Consider the following 15,621-nt stretch of genomic DNA (forward strand, 5'->3'; position numbering starts at 1 on the left):
TCGAAGTTGAACGTCGACATTGCCAGCCCTGGAGGACGTGAAGACGTTATTCATCGAAATAAGCTATTTCGATGTAGCATGCATGTGTAGACGGAGCCCATGTGGGCAGGGGAGCTGCAGCCTGCTCCGCTCTGCTGTGCTTCTCACTACTGCAGAGAAGACAGATGCAGAGAGTGGGAGTGGAGCAGAGCAGAACAGGCTGCTGAGCTTCCACCACCTGTATGGTGAGTGTGTGGGGGCGGGGAGGTGACCCCCTGCTGCCACCGCCACTCATGTGTGCAATGCACACTCCCAATAATCCCATGGCTCAGGCCCTGGGTAATCCTCCCCACTCCTGTCCATACACTGGCTAGGGCAGCCGCGGTGGGACCCCAAAAGCACAGGGCCTGGGGCAACTGCCCCACCTTGTTTTATGTTTCTAAGTAGTAGGAAGAGAAAATAAAGTATAGTCAGTTCTTTCTTATCCAGCAGACCCAGGACCGGAACGTTGCTGGATATTCAAATATTCTAGATACTAGAGAGGTATACGTAGCAATGCATAACACTAAAGCAAAACAAGATTATATATTAAGAAACAAACAAAAATTTATGCAGAGTATTTTATGCACCAACAACATTAGTATTGTACATTGTAAGCTTACACTGTATTTGCTGTATTTACTTTCACTATCTGCACTTATGGAAAACATAACTAAAATTTACTTACAATTAAAATGCCGGTTATTTTAGAGTTCTGGATGATAGAACGCCAGATATGAAAGCGTTTAAAATAAGATATTATCTGCAAAAAAATATTGAGACCACTATGCCTGTTTTGTTTGCATTGTAAAAATATTACTAGGAGAATTAAAGAAAACCTATTGATATTAATTAATTAATTAATTAACCCTTTCTTTTAGGACAAATCTATTAGTACCAGTTTACCCGTATTAGATTTAATAGATGCCATTGCACCAAAAGCAATTCGTCAAGAAATGGTCAAGAGAGAAAATCTTTCTGAAGAAGACAAATTGAATAATGCTAAGTAAGTCTTTGTTATATTTTTTATTTTCCTTCATAGCAATCAAGCCTGTAAATTATTGATAAATTTAAAAATGTAGGGGAATACAATTTTCTTTTGAACTATGCATAAATTAAATTTTAAATGGTAAAATTTCTAGACATTTGTTCCAGCAGATTGAAAATACTAGGCCAAATTCACTGCTGCTGTGAACTGGCAATTCCAATGAAGTTGTTATATTAATTGTCTGATAGAGCCCTAGTAAAGAAAAAATAAATGCTCCATTAGATTCAAGCAAAATAAATGCCTTAGTCCTACTGCTTAATACTTATTTTCATCCAGTAAATTACATTCATTTTCCCCAACAATGAAATATTGATGGGATGTGTATATTTTACCTTTCTGTTAAAAAGTATTAATAGTTATGGTATATCTCAACACAAAAACAATAGAAATTAGTAACATTATTTTCTCTCTTGTTTTCTTCAAGATATGCCATTTCAGTTGCTCGAAAGATTGGTGCGCGTATTTATGCACTGCCAGATGACCTGGTAGAAGTGAAGCCAAAAATGGTTATGACAGTGTTTGCATGCTTGATGGGAAGAGGACTGAACAAAATAAAATAATGAAGACATTTAATAAAAGTTTCTGCCATGTTAAAACATGATGAATGCCTCACCGTTTCAGGATTCTGAAATTTAGTGGATATAAAACCAGAGATAAATGTGTATACATAATATGGATATATATTAATTAATTACATTTTAATAGCTTGTTTATATTAGTGAAGTTTTCATGCAAACAGTTTCATATTACATGAATTATAAATGGGTTCATAGTTCTATCAGAATATGTTCATTACTAAATTAAGGTTACATTCACGCATTGCTTTTTAAAAAATCTTGTAAATCAAGCGTGGTACATACTCTTTTCATAGGCTTTGTCTACACTACAAAAATAACTTTGAAGTTGTTTACTTTGAAGTACAGCTTCAAAGTAAGCAACTTCAAAGTTGTGTCTACACACATCCTACTTCGAAGTTAAACTTTGAAGTAGGGCATTACTCAATTCCTGGGAATGGAGTAAGGACTTTGATCATGGGCTCCCTACTTCAAAGTTAACTGATAGGAAGTCAGCTTATAGGAATAAGGGGATTTTGATGTTGGCAGGGTCCTTTCGAAAATGACCTGTGTAGACAAGCTATGGGCGAGCGAACCATAGCACTTTAGAAGTGCCGCGGCTGGTGGCATGCTAATGGGGCGCTGAATATTAGTTTCAGCAACTCATTTGTATTCTTCAATTTGGCCATTAGCGTGCCCATTTCAAAGTGTTTTGTAAGTGTAGACACAGCCATAGTGTGAAAAAGGACCAGTGGCTTTTAAAATGTTATTTTAGGATCTGCTGTGAAAATGACTTGATTTTTTGTGGGTGCTGTTTACATATAGTCTGTGTAAAGGTCTTTTAGAACACTGTTATATTTCCCCCAAACTGACCAAAAATCAGCATCATTGCCTTATTCTCTGAAGGCCTGATCCAATTCCTGTTGAACTCATCAGTCTTGCCGTTGAGTTTATTGGAGCTAGTCTGGACCCTGTGATCTCTGTCTTGTCTAGAACTTCATGATGGTATGCATAAAGTTTTTGAATCTTTCATATGCGAATAAATGCTTAAATACAAATGCTTTTACAAAACAAACTTGCATCAAAGTAAACTAAATAGTAAGACAAGTGTGTACAATTGGCATTGTTGAAGGATCTGTGTTTATATTAACCCCTTGAAGCTGCAATAAATATCTGAATTTTCATATATTGTTTTATCAGAAAGCAATAAAGAAAGCTGGCCAGTCAAGTCTGGGGACTAAGCCTGGATTTAATGCATTTCTTTTTGGAATTTTATTTGAAATGAACATATTTATATATAATTTTCTGTCACAGAAACGGTCTCTTTACTGCAAGACATTGTTCCTGGAAATAATCAGAAAGTAACACATTGCAATATCTTCTGCCTAATAGTTATTTAATTATGATTTTTAAATGAACATTTATATTCCTTTGTCTGTTCCTGTTAATTTTAGCCAAACACTTATGGTACTTTAATATTAAATAACATTATTTTTAAAAGCAGCCAAATAAGGCTGAATGCCCAAGTAAATAAGTAATAATTTTGTAGTGAAAAATAGAAAAGTAAAAGGAGCCGCTGTCTCCCAAAATATGACAATAAAAGTAAAAAACAAGATACAAACACAATGAATAAATGGGATTAGTCTAAATATTAATATTATATAAGGTAATACAGAATGGTTCAGAGAATTAATGATGGGGCACAGAGCCTTTCTTTGCTTGGTGCTTCATAGGGACAATACGTCTTTGGTCTACTTTAGAGCTGTTAATATTTGCCAATATTATTCTATTATTATTTCTATCCTTAGTGTATTAGAAGTCCTAGCCAGGGAACAGAACGTCTGACTAAAAATTAGATGCACTTAGCATACTTCTGGAGAAACACGAGTTCATAGCGAGATATTTTTATTTGAGATAATTGTGAGGGTTTTTTTGCTCAACCTCCATACTACAGGAAGTATTGCCCTACAGTGCCAGTGTTCTTCATGACATATAAAGCTCCAAAGCGATTATATTGTTTCTGTCCAGGCTTCTGACAACTGGTTGCTCTCTGTGCCCAACCATTTATTATAAACCATAGCTGTAATATTGTCACACTAGAAAAGATGTGATAGTCCTGCATGGCTCACTCCCAGATGTCCTGAGTTACTCATTCTGGTGAATGTGCATTCTAGCAATAACCATCTTTTAATATAGGGGAGCATCTGAATGAGGGAGGAGCAACTGAACCTGGGCATCAAATGATTCTGGAGGATAACTAATAAGAAAACAGGAATTGGAGTGAGGTCACTCAGCCAAAACTGGAGAACTTGAAGCGGAACTTGTAGCACATGTACTGGCCAACCTCCTCTGGGCCTCAGGTGTACTTGTACCCACTCCACCTCAGGCCTTCCCCTCCCCTCCCCTCAATCCGCTACCTCATCGTTTTCCACCAGAGATCTTCTCATCCCTCTCAAGTGTTCTGCATGCCACAGCACAGCTGATTGTGGTAGGCAGATGTTGGGAGGGAGAGGGGGTTGATGAGTGGGTTTACAGCAGATGGGAGATGTTGGGTGAAGAGCAGGGGGCTGGCGGTCATTGGGTATTAGTCACCCACAAATCTTTTTCCATGGGTGCTCCAGTCCTAGCACACCCACTAAGTCTATACCTATGCTCAGCATCGATAGCTGAACAACAGTGCCCCCTACTACCCAAAGATATCTAAGAGCCTGTGGAAGACAGTGGTCCAGAGGAACACTGCCCAGATGTAAGATCAAAGCCAGGAACTGTCATCTTGTGCCAGGGAACAGGGTCTGCAGTAACACCCCCTCACCCGCCACTTTTTAGAGTTCTATTTTTGTGTGTGTGCTTTACAGAGGCCAGCACAGTGCAGGGAGGGGATGGGGGAACGTGGTAGAACCATGCCCAGACACATGGACATGGCAAAAATAATATATAGGCTGATGAAAGGTGGGACCCTTCCAAGTAGTGTGGCTTCGGAGGGGGAGGGCAGGGCAGTGTCCCCTATAAGCTGGGTGGCTGTGCTGCTGCTCAGAGGAGACTCAAATGCTGCCCATCTGATTAGCAGAGTAACCACAGCTAGGCTGGGTGTATACTGGTGGCGCACGCTCACATGGGCTTCACTGTACCTGGTAACAGTTATTCTACAGGGGGAAGGGGGATTTCAGGGAAGGCAGCTGGGCGGGTTACGGAAATGACCGCTTAGGGCACAGGATAAGAGTGAGCTAGTAAGACAGTCACCCCAGGGTGGCTGTAGGTGAGCACGCCTGAGGCTGGGGTACAAACCGCAGGGATGGAACGGCCGAGGAACTGGGGCGGTTACAAGCTGCGCCAGCACTGGGCGGGGGGAGTGGGGTGCACTGGTGTGTCCAAGCCCGTGACAAATCCCGGCGGGGGGACACCTCTGGGCACAAGGGAGAGGGGCTCATCCGAGGGACAGCGAGCTGAGGGGCAAAGCCCACAGGCAAACGTGGGGAACTGACGCAGCGGGGAGCGGTGAAGGCACCTAGCGGGGGGGGCGCGGGCCTGCGAGCCACCCGTGCCGCTGAGCGGAGGGAGAGAGGTAATAAGCCAAACAGCTGCCCCAGCCTGAGGCATCTGAGTCCCGGGCCCCGCTAGATCCAGCCCCTCGGCCCATCCGCGCCTGCGCAGCAAGGGGGCGCGAGGTCGTTCCCCGCCCCGCTCGCTGTCAACAGTGCTGGGCTTGCGGGTCCGCTGCCCCCGAGCGAGGCGGGCCCGCACCTCGATGGGCCTGGCGGAGCCGGCGCCATGGCCGCCCTGTACCAGAGCGCGGACCCGTCCGCTTCGGCCTCCCCCAACAAGCTGCTGGCGCTGAAGGACGTGAGGCAGGTGAAGGAGGAGACCACCCTGGACGAGAAGCTCTTCCTGCTGGCCTGCGACAAAGGTGCGGCCGCGCGCCGGGCTGGCCGGTGCGAGACGCCGCTGTCCCTCAGGGGCCTCCGCTGTGGTGGTCGGGGCCGATGGCGGCCTGTGCCTGGGCTGGGCTGGGCAGCGCAGCGGGCCCGAGGGCGCGTTTCTCCGGGAGCGCTGTCAGATCTCAGTGGGTTGGGCCTGTTGTCCTATCTTTGCGGCGCGCCTCTTGCCGGAGACCTTCCCCTGCCCGGTGAGGCGGTCGCGGATTTTACTGAAGCGCACAAGGCAGGAAGCCCGGCCCCCGGCGCCGCAGTTAGCAGGCACAGCAGGCAGCTCGCTACCACGTCAGCTCGCACACGCAGGGAAACCTGAAGGACATAAAAGGCAATAAAAATAGAGAGGAAAGAACCGATCTCGCGCGGGGACCGGGCTTTACCGCGGGGTGCACCCTGGAGGCCCTTGTGAATAAGAAATTGTTTCCTGTCCTGTAACATTCATGACTGAGCATCAGGGGCAGTTCTGTATTTACTGTGGTTTCTTTCCCATGTGAATGCGGGGGAGTGGGTTCAGTAATCCTGTGTCACAATCCTAGTATTCCCCCTTTTTATAATTGAAAAGATGGAGGGCTGTAAAAAGAGTCAATTTGGGAAAGAGTCTTTTAAAGAATAGCACTGAAAATCACAGTGTCTAACTGGGCTCCTCTTTGGTCTCATTTAGAATAAACTCGCATGTCTGGAAGCCTCAGGTACATGAGCTTGCTGGATGTTTAAATATGCTGGATAATGGAGAGGAATACCTAGAAATGCATAACACTGAAGAAAAAACAGATTAGATAGTAAGAAAGAAACAAAAATGTATGCAGAGTACTTTATTTACTAACAACAGTAGTATTGTACAATGTAAGCGTATGCTGTATTTGCTGTATTTATTTTCATTCACTTTCTCTATACTGTACTTATGGAAAATGTAACTAAAATTTACTGATAGTTAAAATGACAGTTATTTTTAGAGTTCTGGGTGATAGAATGTCCCATATGAAAGAGTTTACTGTAATACAGTTATTACCCCATTTTTTGAGAAGCATTTACACTTTTGTTTTGATGGGACCTAAGCGTAACTTAAAACTCTCTGGTTACGTCTACGCTACAGAGACCTCTCCAAAGAAGCTCTTCTGTAAGATCTCTTCCAAAAGAACTTCTTTTGAAAGAGTACATACACACACAAAAAAGCGGATCAAAAGAGTGATCTGCTCTTTCAAAAAAGAGCATCCACATAGACCCCACTCTTTTGAAAGAACAGGCCAGGGATCAAAAAATCAGGATCCATGAGGACTGCTCTTACAAAAAAGGGCCTGTGGAGTGTCTACACATTTTCTTTTGAAAGAGGCTTTTGAAAAGGGGCGCTTTTCCTGAAACAGGAAAGGAAGAGTGAGTTTGAAAGGAGCACCACATTCCTTTGATTTGGTTTCGAAAGAACGCTTTTTGAGTGTAGACACTCAGTGGGATCTTTTGAGAGATGACCCTTCTTTCAAAAGAACTTGCTAGTGTAGATGCAGCCTCTCTGTTCAGGAACGTATTTAAGCATGTCGTTAAGTGCTTTCCTGAGCTGGTATTTATAAGGGGATGCAGAGGAGTGGCTTAATTGTGTTGTTTAATTTGACACCTAGTGTGAATAACCCATTTCTATAGCTTTGATGTTTAGCAGCCTTACTTGTTAAATGTTTTTGGTCAGATTATTTTGAAGATTATTTCATGTTTAATGACATCTTAAATTTTAGAAAGAGCACGTTTTGCATTTTATCCTGATTAATGAAAATATTATGTTTCACTTAAAATTCAAAATATATACATGTAAAATGAATCCAAAATACTAAGACATGTTCCTATGTTTCTTGTTTAGGTGACTATTACATGGTTAAGAAACTCTTGGAGGAGAACAGTGCAGGTGACATGAACATAAATTGTGTGGATGTGCTTGGGAGAAATGCTATAACTATTACAATTGAAAATGAAAATTTGGACATACTACAGCTTCTTTTGGATTATGGCTGTCAGGTACAGAACCACTACACAGTCATTATTGTCCTTATTGTTTTCTTTTATCTTTTCAGAACCTGGAAGAAAAATGCTATCACTGTTATCCTTTTACAGCTGGTAAACAAAATATTTCCCCCCCTCCATGCCTGCTGCATGTTTCTAGTGGAGTTTAAATAAACCTGCAAGATTTGTTTTGAGGTTTTTTTCCCCTTCATATTGGTGCACCATCATCATCTTTGATGTCAGCAGTGCTCTGAGAATAATTTGGGAATCTGTGCTGCAGAGCAAATGAGCACATTGTTCCCCAAACTAATTATTGACTGCTTTTTAGTATTCTGCAATGGAACTGTAAATTCTTAAAATATTTATAAGGAAATATCACTTTGCCACTAGATTATAACAACTTTTAAGATGCTTAAAGTTTGGAGTTAGAACATTAAATATTCTTTTCAAATATCTTGACTCTAGTCTAAAGCAAACATTTATTTCTGTAGTTCAAATTCATGTACTATGTATAGTTAAATAATTTTATTTATAATAGCTTAAAAGTTAGTGAGGAAATAATTAGTGCAGTTTTCCTGTTTACTTTCAGAATTGCAGAATGTTGCTTTTTTCCCATACTGTAGTTAAAATACGCTGTGATGTAGATCTTTGACTGACTGTGCTTGTAATCCTTAGAACAGTGGAAATGCATCTGCCTCTGAATTTTTAATTTTGACATACAAGCTTTCTGTCTGAATCGCTTGCCATCCTTCAACTCTGATTCACTCTCAGGTTGTTCAGGGGATTGTGGTAATGGCTCACTCTCCCTCTAAGCCAGCTGGTTCCCTTGTCTTTCAGGGATTTGAAGCATGGCCTGCCTACTAAGCTTTCTTGGATGAGATGCTACATCTGCTGCTGCTGTTGAGGGGGCAGTTTCTAATTTCCCCCCTGTTCTTAAACAAAAATGTAAAGTTTATAAAAAATGTCACGTGTGACTTAAAAGGTGGTTTAATTTAGCCTTATGGAAGCCTCATGGAAAGTTACCAACTCTGACAGAACCTACTCTCTCACCTTTGCCATGATGGTAGTGTAAAGAAATTGATATTTACTCCCATTTCACAAATAAAATGATCTGCTCCATGCAGACTACTGGAAACTTAAGATGTTTAAAAGGAGGGAGAAAAGTTGTTCTCCTTGCCTTCTGAGGATAGGTCAAGAACCAATTGACTTAAACTGCAGCAAGGAAGATTTAGGTTGGACATTGGGAAAAGCTTCCTAGCTGTCAGGATGGTTAAACACTGGAATGAATTGTCCAGGGAGTTTGTGGAATATATACCACTGGAGATATTTAAGACAGACGCCTAACAGGGATGGTCTAGAGACTCTAGGCAGTGCTTGGTCCTGCCATGAGGGCAGGGCCTGGACTTGGTGCTTTCTCGAGTTCTAGAATTTTATGATTTTCAAATTTGTGACTGATCAGGAGTAAAGTTGAAAAATGGTAGAAGCTGGGGGAAGAGTTACAAAGCAACGGAATAGTTAAGGAATAGTGTGAGAACCTTACAACCTCATACAGCTGCCTTCTTTCTTTTGTGGTTCTTGGAGGCTATCTACAATTGTACCACACTAAATAGAGATTGTCCAGACAGGAATTATATTTTATGTTGCTAAAACAGCAAGGTGCCAGAGACTTTTCCATGATCCTTTCTTGAGAATGGTTTATATCTCTCTCCATCTCATCCTGGGCAGGATACAACATTGGCATTTTAAATAATCCTCAAGTCTTCCTCTTGTATTTCTTTAAATTTTACCTTTTTTAACCCCTTTAATCCAGGGCATAAGAGTGAAGCTCATTGAGGGCGATCAATTTCCCTTTCAGATCATTGTTGGTCACTCTTGCAGTGGAACAAAATTATCACTAGCACCATATTATACATATCTCATAAATCTTCAAGGGCCCTCAAGAGGTCATCAAGGCCAGTTGCCTGCCCTCTTGGCAGGACCAAGAACCATCCCTGACAGATTTTTTTTTTTTTTTTAAATCTCTTTGCCCCAGATCAGTAAGTGGCCTCAGGGCCTGCGTTTGCAAGGCCAGTGCTCAAATCACTGAGCTATCTATCCATCATTATGACGATTTTAAGATTACATTAAATTTAGAATAAAAGTAATTTGTTCCTGCATCATCACGGTTTTAGGGAAATCTTTAAAAAACTCTCTTGTAGTTCTTTGTAATATATTTGAGACCATAATTTGCTAGTTATATTAACTTCAAAATTCTACTTTTTTGCGTACAATATAATTTACTCTTTCTTCATATTTAACCTCCTGTTTTTTCTGTTCAGTCAACAGATGCACTTTTGGTGGCAATTGACTCAGAAGTCGTGGGAGCTGTTGATATATTACTTAATCATCGACCAAAACGATCGTCAAGACCAACTATTGTAGTTAGTAGTCTTAATTCTCTTAATTCTTGTGAATTCTGTTTGGGACACCAGAAATTAAATTAATAATGTAAATATACTATTCAGATCAAGATACTTCTACAAAGACTTGCATTGATAACAGGACTGAATTTAGATCGTAGTCCTCACTTAATTTTTGAAACTTCCCTTAGCCTTGTGGTGTGTTTTTTTTTTTTATGTTAGTGACAATGATCATATTACACACACCACAAAAAAAGAAGTACTTGTAAATCTTCTCTATAATACAAAATGCTGGAAAAAAACAAAACAAAAAAAACAAAAATAAACCTTCACTGAACTTAAAAATTGCCTGAGATTTCTATCATGATTTTAAGACTAATAACACAGGAGTTTTCTGCACAATTCTTAGATAGCAAGGTGCTTTCCCTCAGAACTACAGTATAGTTGCAGGTTTTTTGTGTAAATGGTTCACAAATGGTTAAGTAGATGTCATTTACTTTAACGATGTTTCCTGACAGTATAATATTGATTACAGTTTATATAGCTGACCATTCCATGTTAGTACAGTACAAAACAGAATTCAGGAGTGATTGCATGTGTGTGGGTTATGAATTGCATATTTCATTTTGTGTTGGGGATGACTGACTCACAGACTGTGGAATGAAGCAAAGTCGTGAGTGAGGGGAGTGTGGATGATATCTTCTCTAACTCAGGAACATAAAAACTGTGTGATTCTGACCACCTGCTTTTATTATGAAATATAAATTATTTCCTTCTCAGCAGGCAGGATTTCCTGCAGTTCTGAAGTCTTTTTATTTCTCTAATGTCGTTATCTAATGTTTCTCACAGAGGCTACGTCCACACTAGTAAGTTCTTTTGAAAGATTTTTCAAAAGAATGGGGCTCTTTGAAAAGATCATGCGAAGCATCAACACACAAAAAACATTCTTTCGAAAGTACACTCACCCCTCACTATATGAGCACAATTGGTTCCCAAATTTCTGCTCATAGGCGAAAACTCATAAGAGCGACACTAAATTCCCATTAAAATACATGTAAAAGTTTCCACTTTGTTCCAAATGCTTGTAACTTGACATAAACCAGTTGAGTTTAGGTACTTTTCTGATGTATTTGAACAGTTTGGCACCAGAAATAGAACATAGTGTATGTATGTAGAGCAGGGATTTCCAACCTATGGGTTGGGACCCAAACATGGGTCCCATTAGATTTGTTAAAGGTCACCAGCTGGGCAGTTCCCAGCTGTACGTGAGTGTTAAAGAAGCCATTTGCAGTTTTTTAACTCTGCTGCCTCAGGCAAATATCTATCAATAGTGATAACTGCTGGAGATGGCAGCTATCTCTATCACTAAGGGTATCAGTTACGTTATGCCTAGGTGCTGAAACCTTAACACTTGAGTTAATTGCTGGGAGCAGGAGGGCTGGGGGAGCCACCCAGCCTAGCAGCCCCAGTAAAGAGGCTGTAGGAGAAGAAGTGCCTAAGGCTGGGGCTGTTGAGGGATGCGGGGGCGGGGCGGGTCTAAGACTGGGGGAAGTTTGGGGCTGCAGGGAGAGTGTAATGCTGGGGGCAGTTTGGGGCTGCTGGGCACTCTAAGGCTAGGGGTGGTTTGTGGTTGCTGGGGCTACATCTAAGGCTGGAGGTGGTTTGGGGCTGTTGGGGGGTTGTAAGGCTGAATGCGGTTTAGGGCTGTTCGGGGGGGGTGTAAGGCTGAAGGTGGTTTGGGGCTGCTGGGCGAGTTTAAGGCTGGAGGCAGTTTGGGACCGTGGCTGGCAGTTAAACCCTGGCTGAGGGTGAGGTCTGTGGGGCGGGTGGGGAGGGGGTCTAATACAATAAACCTTGGCGTTATGCAGGAGTTGCAGGAACAACCCCTGGGTAACTTGAATTTTCCTGTAAGGGGAGTGGAGCCAGGAACCACCAGGGCTTGTCAGTTTCCTGGCTCCCAGAATGGCAGGAGTGTGGAACTAGGGGCAGGCTGGTTCCAGTCTCCGCATGGCTTGCGGGGCTGGGAAACTGATCAGCTCATGGGTCGTCAGTCTCACATTCCCGCCATTACAGGGGAGGGAACCAGGCTAGGAGCCTTCTCCCTCTCTTCCCCCAGCCGAAGTTTTTGGGTTTTTTTCCTATGGGGGAAGTTCACTCATATAGTGAATAAAGTTAGGTATATATGTTCCTCATTTTAGTGAGTACTCATAAGTAAAGTACTCATTAAACGAGAAATGGGTGTAAATCGAAAAATTGTGGTGCTCCTTTGAAAAGTGCTTCTCCACTCCCATTTTAGGGGGAATGCCTTCTTTTGAAAGCTTCTTTCAGAAGAAAATGTGTGTAGACGCTCCTCAGGGTCCTTCGTTTGAAAGAGCAGTGCTTGTGGCACCTGATTTTTTTCAATACCCGGCATGTTCTTTCAGAAGAGTGGGGGGCTGTATGGAGGCTCTTTTTCAAAAGAGCAGTTCACTCTTTTGATCTGCTTTTTTGTGTGTGTATGCACTCTTTTGAAAGAAGTTCTTTTGGAAGAGATCTTCTGGAAGGGCTTCTTTCGAAAGATCTCCGTAGGGTAGAGGTAGCCAATGTTTAGGAATTCGAGAAACTTTCTCCTTTTAAGTGGGGAATTATGTTATAGAAGGGGTCAGATAATGGAACGTTATAGAGCTCCTTTACAGTGTTTGGGAAGAAAATGCTGCTATTTTCAAGTAGGTCTTTGCAGTTAATACAGGTCGCAAAAATTAAATCTTCATCGCTCATATTAATTTTGTATTATGAAAGGCACCAAAATGATCACCCAGAAGACTAGAAGTTTGTGCTTTATCCTCAGAACAGGTGCTAATGTTCTTTAATCTTAATTCAGAGGAACACTTTCTGATGATGCTAGGGTTCTGTCTTTTATTCCTTAATGACTATAATTCATAGTATATATTTGTCCTTTGAGAATTAAAATGAGACAACGGTGTAAATGTATTTTTTGGGAGGCAGGAGTATTTAGCTTAAAATTTGTAAAATCACAATTACTGATATGGGGAATATTTTAATTAGAAGTTCACTGGGGCCTATGTTGATCAATCTTGTTGTAGACTAATTCACAGATAAACATTTAGTAAAGATGTAGGTGATAATCTAAAACACTTGTCTGAATGTTCTTTCAGAAACTTATGGAGCGCATTCAGAACCCAGAGTACTCAACAACTATGGATGTAGCACCTGTCATTCTAGCTGCTCATCGTAACAACTATGAAATCCTTACTATGCTGTTAAAACAGGATGTATCTCTACCCAAACCTCATGCTGTTGGCTGCGAATGTACATTGTGCACTGCAAAGAACAAAAAAGATAGCCTACGACACTCCAGGTCAGAAATATCAGATCTTTGTAACAGCTAAAAATCCTCAAGGTATACCAAACTGCATACATCTGTGGTATCATTTAGTCAGTTCAACATGTCTCTCCTTAAATTGGGATTTAGGGGTGTTTTATCCTATGTTTATTTTAGAATAGATTAAGCTCTTACGCCTTAGTGGTGGTGAGTGGGTTTCCTTTCATTGTCTTATCTGGAGATGTTCGTTTAGATTTGTTTTGAATGTGTCTTTCTGTAAATGTTGGGGATATTTGGGAGTAGGAGCCATAGAAATAAAGTTTGCATTTAAATATGTAGCTTATATGATGAAGGAAAAAAAGAGAACATTCATATCTATTACGTTATCCAATTTCTTTCAGGAGTTGCAATTTATGGTAAAGTGAGGGTTTTAAACCTGAGAAAACATTTTATTGGAGCTTACTTTGAAAAATGGAGAACTAGAATTCCAAACATAAAATACCAAAATCTGTTAAATGACAGATCGTGATTGAAACAAAAGATGTTTAATGTCGGTGCTTGATTTCATTGGTTCCGTGAGAATTATGTGAGACACCAAAGTGTAGAGGTGAATTATCCACATCTTGCTATTTGGTACATTAATTGGTTTAGCCTCACTAAGTAACTTTTTAGTGTCTCACATGAATCTCCACTAACTTAAAAGAATAAACACAAGCCCCTGAGAAACTTTCCTTGTTTTTATGGAACTTATTCTTAGCCAAAAACTTATGGGGAAAGCACTTTGTACTCCATGACAGAGATTCTGTGTTTTTGGGGGAGGGAGGGGAGTCTTCAATATAATTTAATATTAGTTGAATAGTGTAAAATCAGATTAAATTCATTTTAAGCAGTTCTGAAGCAGAACCATAATGCCTTACACTTATGGTACTGTTGTCAGGTTGTAGTCTTTTTGTACTCTGCGGGGAAATTGTGCACCAAAATATTAAAAATTCTACATATTGTTTGTCAAAATAACACAGTATAATCATGCTCCTGTTCTCAGTCCTGGCTGACTAGGATCTTGGGGAAAATCACAAATTGTATGGTGGAAAAAATAAAAATTCTGCAGGGAACATTAATTGTAGGCACATGTGAATTACATAGTGGCACACAGTCCCAGTAGGCATATATTTAACAAGAGAGCTGTTAGCAGTCTCTTTTGAAATACAAAGTAGATGCTTGTGTTTGAACTACACTGTCTTGTATCGGAGGGGAAGCTGTGTTAGTCTGGATTTGTAACAGCAGCGAAGGGTCCTGTGGCACCTTATAGACTAACAGAAAAGTTTTGAGCATGAGCTTTCGTGAGCACAGACTCACTTCATCAGATGCTGGTCTTGCAAATCTGCAGGGCCAGGTATAAATAAGCCAGAGCAACGGTGGGGATAACAAGGTTAGCTCAGTCAGCAAGGGTGAGGCTTAGTACCAGCAATTGATCTGGAGGTGTGAACACCAAGGGAGGGGAAGCTGCTTTTGTATTTAGCCAGCCATTCACAGTCTTTGTTTAAGCCAGAGCTGAGGGCATGGAATTTGCAGATGAATTGTAGCTCAGAAATTTCTCTTTGGAGTCTGGTCCTGAATTTGTTTGCTGTAGGATAGCTACTTTTAAGTCTGCTACTGTCTTGGTATGCTTTTGGAGCAACTCAGTTGGCAAAAGTAATCTATCTTTTTTATTATTTTGGGATGTTTATGGTTCAAGCATGAAGAGTCTTTACTGTGGCATTAAGCTGTCCTTGTCTTTGATTGTGTTTATCATTATTAATCTAAAAATGTTAGCATAATCTCAAAATGATCATGTGAGCAGTTATGTCTTAATTATCTGTTTTGTGCTGAAAATGTTCTGCAGACACACACACAAATTAGCAAGAGATAAAATGTTGTTTTGTTAAACTGAACCTTATCTTCATGTTTTTACCACATGGAAAGTATTCTGGAATTATATTTGGGCGTAGTCTCATATTTTGAACAAAATAAGACTATGGAAGAATTGGAAAAAAAAACCAGCTCAGCTTGGTTTGTGGGCAGCACTTACAAGTGATAGATGACTGCATCTCATTGCCCACACTTTAAGAGTGTGACTTGGATATTTCTTTGAGATAAGTATACAAAGGGAATGCCAAATTGTCTAGGAGTACTAATTTTTTAAACAAATATAGAGACAATGTGTAGGTGCCATTTCATAAATTACGAAGAAGATTCCATTGTTTTTAAGTATGGTCGTTGTTTGCCTCAGTTCTGTTCAGTTCTGTATTGGTGATATTCAGTGAAATTTCCGAAGTCTTTGTCTGCCACAGAAACTTGTTCTAATTTCCATTGCAATGCCATTCATAAA

General features: G+C 40.8%; 2 protein-coding genes across 2 annotated transcripts in view; both read left to right on the forward strand.

Annotated features, from left to right (window-relative positions):
- Nucleotides 1–5,152, forward strand: part of PLS1 (plastin 1) — an 85,442-nt gene extending 80,290 nt beyond the window's left edge. Inside the window, exons 15-16 of the mRNA XM_075004790.1 lie at nt 900–1,024; nt 1,491–5,152. Of these exons, the coding sequence (XP_074860891.1) occupies nt 900–1,024; nt 1,491–1,626 (261 nt within the window). The 3' untranslated portion in view covers nt 1,627–5,152. The remainder of the gene's footprint in view (nt 1–899; nt 1,025–1,490) is intronic.
- An 87-nt stretch (nt 5,153–5,239) lies between these two features.
- Nucleotides 5,240–15,621, forward strand: part of TRPC1 (transient receptor potential cation channel subfamily C member 1) — a 43,685-nt gene continuing 33,303 nt past the window's right edge. Inside the window, exons 1-4 of the mRNA XM_075004789.1 lie at nt 5,240–5,524; nt 7,393–7,547; nt 9,851–9,952; nt 13,087–13,289. Coding sequence (XP_074860890.1) covers nt 5,389–5,524; nt 7,393–7,547; nt 9,851–9,952; nt 13,087–13,289 — 596 coding nt within the window. The 5' untranslated portion in view covers nt 5,240–5,388. The remainder of the gene's footprint in view (nt 5,525–7,392; nt 7,548–9,850; nt 9,953–13,086; nt 13,290–15,621) is intronic.

The sequence above is a fragment of the Carettochelys insculpta genome, chromosome 10, assembly GCF_033958435.1.
Source record: "Carettochelys insculpta isolate YL-2023 chromosome 10, ASM3395843v1, whole genome shotgun sequence".
Classification (NCBI taxonomy): Eukaryota; Metazoa; Chordata; order Testudines; family Carettochelyidae; genus Carettochelys; species Carettochelys insculpta.